The 5980-nt window shown below is 43.6% G+C and overlaps 1 protein-coding gene across 1 annotated transcript; it reads right to left on the bottom strand.

The window, feature by feature from the left end:
• Positions 1-4268: 4268 nt before the first annotated feature.
• On the bottom strand, positions 4269-5677 carry LOC125547647 (E3 ubiquitin-protein ligase SINA-like 10). The gene is made up of 2 exons (XM_048711461.1): positions 5326-5677; positions 4269-5216 (listed from the first exon to the last, which is right to left on the bottom strand). Exons 1-2 carry the CDS (start codon positions 5566-5568, stop codon positions 4476-4478), a joined length of 984 nt encoding a protein of 327 aa, XP_048567418.1. The 5' UTR covers positions 5569-5677; the 3' UTR covers positions 4269-4475.
• Between the last annotated feature and the right edge of the window lie 303 nt (positions 5678-5980).

Genomic DNA, 5980 nt, shown 5'->3' with positions numbered 1-5980 from the left:
CTAAGGAGATACCAGAATAGAAGGACCTCCTGGCCAGAACACGAACCGCTAGCATAATCCCCAAATCAAAATATGTGAGAAAAGATCTCGGCAGGACAAAACACAGGAAATGATTATTTAATGGGGAAATGAAAGTTAAACCAGGAGGAGCAGGAGTTCGCAAAGGATGATAGCTATTCCTCGCTTGGCATCGAATTTGACATAGGCATCCCCATACCGGCATGGTAGCTCCAAAATCCGCCATAAGGGTTGCACAAAGGACTACCCTTTTTGATAACCTTCTACTACAAGAAATCAATGTTAAAAGTACGCCTAGACTCTAATAATGCGGGTTTTGATGTTAATGGCATTATGGTTAGATGATTAACTATGTTTCACGTGTGCTTCCAGTATACAGATCGTATGGTATGGAGTATAAAAGTTGGTCAGTGATACATCTCCAACATATCTATAGTTTTTGTATGTTTCATGCCTATTATCCTTCAAGTTTGCAATATTTTCAATCCTTTTGAGGGACAGGCCTATTAATTTAGTGGCGAGCACCAGTTTTGTTTTTCTGCTATTTTGGGATATCAGGAAATCACCCCAGAAAAAGTCACCGGAAAAAACAGAAAAAATAGAAGGTGCGTTTGTGCCGGAAGAAGACTAGAGCACCTGGGCCCTCTGCATGGAGGGGCCAATAGGGCAGAGGCGTTCAGAGGCCAGAGGATCCTTGGTGGGATGCCTACGGCCTATGGTGCTTCCCACGAAGGTGGCTCCGGTGACCAGTGGCTATATATACCCTAAAAGCCTTTCCCCAATTTATCGTGCATTTTTGCACGTCAACTATCTCACGGTCTGAGGCGATCATCATTTCAACTCTAATCTAGTACTTTGTGGGAGAGGGAAAATTCATCTCGATCTTCACCGACATCGATCCTCACATTCAAAGATGAGTGGTGAGTAGTCTAACCCCTGAATATGGGTTCATGGCGGTAACCAAGATGTAATCTCTCCACTTTGATGTTCAATACAATAGACAAATGAGCTGTGTTAATCTAAAGTTTTCTTTAGCTATTTATTTCGTTCATGTGATGAATTATTTATTTGTTCACGTTTTTTGGATGATTTTATGGGTCATATTTCTCCCTGCTTGCTTGTTTACTATTGTCCAGTTTAGATCGGTAGCTAGTAGTGGAAAGAGTTGTGCATTAGTTGGGTTCAACCTTGCAGGGAAACTAGCATAGTGACACGAACTGAAAAAGACATTTTTTTAGCATAGCACAGAAGCAAGCGCTCATATATACGCGCATACACTCAGCCCTATGAACGCACACACGCACACCCCTACCCCTATGCGCACATCCGAGAGACTGAGCCAGCATATCATCTAGATGTTTTACGAAGTCACGGTAGGTGCCTCGTAGTCGACGGGAACGTCTCCTCTCACAGAACGCACATTGCTGGAAAATCCTGAATAAATCCAAAATAAATGCGAGTACAAGAATTTGAACCCTATTGGGCTAGGGATACCACTGTCCACCTAACCATCCAACAACAATTTGTCATGATCCATAAAACTCCATATGAAGAATCATCCTCATCAATGTGGAAGTTTTCTTTTACCTATACAAGAATGAGAAGTTCACAAACTTAGAATAAAAAAAACAAACCACCAGAACTAATTTGGAACAACATTAACTGAAAAACAAGTATGTTGAAGTTTGTGATTATGTATTTTGAAATAATAATGTGACATGGATTGAAGTAGTACATCATAATAATACAAAGTGATGCAATATTTTTACTGTAAAACTAATTGAAGCGTATTTCGGGTGTGAGGCACAACGTATCCTAAAGCAACAGGCCGCTGCATTGAACACTAAATCCACAGACATCATCTCCAACGGATAGGTGGAAAAAGGACTCACCTCTATTATCGAGTCCCACAAACAAATAATGAATATATCACCTTTCCCACATTGGACAGGATCGCTATCTGTGGCAATCAATGTTAACTGGATGTGAACTGCTTTCAAAATATTTCCCCTACTGCATGGATGGAAACTAATACATAATTTAGTTCTGGAACCAATGGAGGATAAAAATATTGTACTAATAGGAAACAATTATTTAAGAATCAAAGCAGTTATCTCAGCTTTGTGTGCCAGTTCTTCTTGGAAAATGAAGAAAACAAATATATCTATTACTATATGTTCCTACATTCTCGTTGGATTAAATAAGCGATACAAAAGCACCTAACAAAAACAAGGTCTAATAATAATTGACCATGCCTTCTTCAAATGGGAAATTATTACAATTAACATCAATATGTCAAGTTGTTAATAGAGAAAATTGAAGCACATATATGCATTGTACGCAAGGAATGTATTTGGCCACCTCAGGGAATCATTTTATGAATTAGTTAATAGGAAAGAAGAATACTATGGAACATATTTAAAGATGGGTATATATATCAGACTCTGCAAATACATACCAGTCGATGGCTTCAAATTTCAGCTGATATATAATGACCTATTGGGAAGGGCGCTTTTACCTAACCTGTTGGATAGAGCAAATTGCAAACTTTTATGTGATGTTGTCAGAAACATCACAACTCCAAAGTCAGAGGAAAGGAATTGCATCTCAGCGAGTATAATGAAACATAATGTGTAACAAAGATAGTAAGTGAAAGGATTAATTGGGGATAAAAAATCAGTTTTCTGCCCAAATAAATCCTACCAAGATTCAAGAAAAACATAAATCGCTAATACATAGAACATGGCATGCTTGATGAATTATACCATCATGCATCAATAATATTGCTGAAAATGCATGAGAATAACATAGGCATATATTAGGAATCAAATGCTTGCATGAGACAAATTGAAAAAATCAAATCCCACTCTATAATATAAAAAGATATATGTTGCCTGACATCTGCATGAAAGAGCAACTCCATGAAGTCCATGCGGGAGCATGTGCCATTGATTGCCTTGACCGAAAGAGTCAGCGGTGTGTGGAAGTCGCATTTGATGATCGAGGCAGACTTCTCGACACGTGTCACCCCCGACAGCGGTAGGCTATGCACCGTAGCTTGCACGCACATTGAATGCATTGTCAGGAACCTGACCTCACACGGCTTCTAAGAAAGTTTTCTGCATGCGAGGAGCATGTGCTGAGGAGGCCCGAGTTCGGGACAGCTAGCACCGTCCCAAAATGTCACTATAGTCGTTTTTGTAGATATGGTTTAACGAGGGTAGATTTACTTGAAAGTAAAACTACACAAAGGTCTGCATGCCGCCACGTAATTTGCTCCTTCTGGATGTTGTAGTACTAATTGTCAAGAGGAATGTAGTTTCTTCATGTACCGAGGGTTCAAAATTTCAGCAAAATTTCACATATTTCGGTGGGGTTCAAAATAATTGCAACCCTGAAATTTTGTGTCAAACAAACTAAAATTTAAATTAGGTTAAAAATATGAAAAATTATAGATTTTTGAAACTCAAACTAAAATTTAAATTAGGTTAAAATTTAAATATGCCGACATGCTTCGTTCGCAAAATCAAGAGGGGCAACTAAAAAAGAAAGTTTTTTCACACTCCACTAACCAGCGTTGTCTTCTACTATCAATAAAACCAAAATATAAATCAAATGTTAGTGAGTGAGATCTAAAATTTGGGAGTTATCCAAATGCATGTCATGCCCATCATTAAACACCAATTGTTTGGTAGGGTAACTCTCAGCCGCCATTCAAGTTGTAAGTAGATGTTTACACTTATAGTATCGATGACTTGTTTTCATTTTAATATCGAAAGATTATTTTGTAGAAAATAGATTTTTTTTCCTTGGAAAGCTCATTCATCTAGAAAAGAATTACAGCCACGTTTAGTAGAAGTTACTAGTTTTCGTTTTTGGCAGACTGCAGCCCTCAAAGAGGTCTAGAACACTTTAGTATGAGCAGCTTAAGCAGTGGACAGAGATAAGTTTCCCCGTTAGGAAGGAGATGGATTTGATTCATTCCTTAGGAAGACTCTGAGAGAAGCTTAATCAGCAATTACTGCCCGGTTATATGCTGCATCAACATTGGCAAGGTATCTTCCTTCGGAGATTTGTTTGACAGAAGGCCTCCTTTCTTCCTCACTATCCTCCAGTAAACCCGCATTAAGCATCACTTTCGTTGCATGGATAACATTTCATGGCTTGAGATTGAGCTCTACTCCTGACTTGAGATAGATAGATTAAAACGGATGCGAATGAAATGCTTGCAAGTTGGAATGACATAAGAATGGAAGAAGATGCATTTCACGAAAGGATGAGCACCAAGCATAATATCCTCCGATTTAAATACAGTACCCTACAATGACATTAAAGGTGAACTACATCTACTAATTAACATCACACAAATAGTTTCAGCTGCAACTCCAAAATAAGTAAGCATGATCTGCCTTGAATGCATCTTTTGTTTCCCATCAACACAGCAGCGGTGGACCTAATCAAGCCAATGCATCGGACCAAGGGGACATCTTGTCGATGCGGATGTGCAGGCGAACTTCCATGGATGCAGCCCCATCCCCTGTCGCTGCTGGAACCAGGTACATCCGCGGCACCGGCAGGAACATTGGCTCGTCCGCGGCAGCCACCGTGCCGGGCGACGAGCTGCTCCTTATGTGCATGTCCACCAGCAACATGTCCTCCTTGCTGCAGTTCGCCGCCGCCGCCTGGGATGGCTCCAGATTGACCCACATCTTGCACACGAACCGGGGCCGCGTCGCCGCCCTCGCCCTGGCGCACACCACGGACACGGCGGTCATGCCAGCGCCGAGCGCACCCACGGTCAAGAGGAAAACATGGTTATCCTCGCCGAGAAGCACCACCCGCGGGGTCGACACGGGCAGCTGGAGCTGGCCGATCTTGCGGTACTGCACGGCGCGCACCGGCACCGAGTGGATGGTGTGGAGGTGGCCGGCGAGTGCCTGCGGCGCACCGACGTAGACGCAGCCCGGCTCCATGCAGTGGCAGGGCGCGTGCGGGCACGCGGTCTTGTGCTCGGCGACCTCATGGTAGGTCACGTACCTCTGGCAGCCAGCATTAGGGCACTCGATCCTGGTCGAGGACACCACGGCGTCAAGCGCGGGGCAGGGGGCGAAGAATCCACCGTCGTCCACGCACACCTTGCACTGCCCAAAGGGCAAGAGGGCCACGCAGCAGCCGCAGGCCAGGTGCCCCGCTTTGCACTGCAGGCAGGCACACAAATCATAGATGGCCCGTAAATCAGAACGAAAGAGTCGATCTCTCACTGGCGCTAATGGAGGAAGAAAGAAGGAAAGAAAGAACCAGAGGAACCTGGAAGACGGGGGGCTTGAAGGGGAGGGTGCAGAGGGGGCAGTGGAGCACGTGCTTGTCGATCCTCACGGCGAGCTCCACTCGCGGGCTGTACGCCGCCTCGACGATGGCGCCCCCATCTCCTCCTCTGGCCGCCTCTTGACTCACGTGGCCTTCGGGCAGGTGCAGCCGCGCCTTCTTGGATCTCTCGTCGGCCTTGTCCGGCGAAGCCCTGCTCCTCCCCTCGATGGCGGCGCCTAGCATCCTGGCTGGCCTTTGGGGAAAGAAAACCCGTGCATGTGTGTCTCAGGCCAAACTTTTTCCAGGAGGTGGGAGAGGAGAATAGCAGAGGTATAAGAACAAAAGGTGCCGAGGCAGCCACACTACACTATAAATGCTTCCTCATTGTGGTTTCCATTCCCAAACTTATATGGTATAGATATAAGACGTGCACTTAATCTATTTCATTGTTGCTAGTTTGTCCACATATTAATGTTGTCTTTCTTTTAAGTACCTACGAGTGTGCGATAAAAGTTTGACTATCGCAGATCAATGTTATTCTAGAAAAACTGAGGAACATTAAAGTAAGCACAATGTTTTTTTTCGCGTAGTTTCCGGCTTAACTGATACGCGGTGGAGTACTTTTGACTCCATCACCGAATTATAGCATCATCAA

This window comes from Triticum urartu, chromosome 3, assembly GCF_003073215.2.
Source record: "Triticum urartu cultivar G1812 chromosome 3, Tu2.1, whole genome shotgun sequence".
NCBI lineage: Eukaryota > Viridiplantae > Streptophyta > Magnoliopsida > Poales > Poaceae > Triticum > Triticum urartu.
This window is presented reverse-complemented; position numbering and strand designations above follow the sequence as displayed.

Bases quoted from the DNA above. Each gene is read 5' to 3' on its own strand.
- LOC125547647 (XM_048711461.1), bottom strand. From the start codon at position 5,568: ATGCTAGGCGCCGCCATCGAGGGGAGGAGCAGGGCTTCGCCGGACAAG. The intron at 5,217-5,325 runs GTTCCTCTGGTT...GCCTGCCTGCAG, and splicing joins TCAAGCCCCCCGTCTTCCAG to TGCAAAGCGGGGCACCTGGC.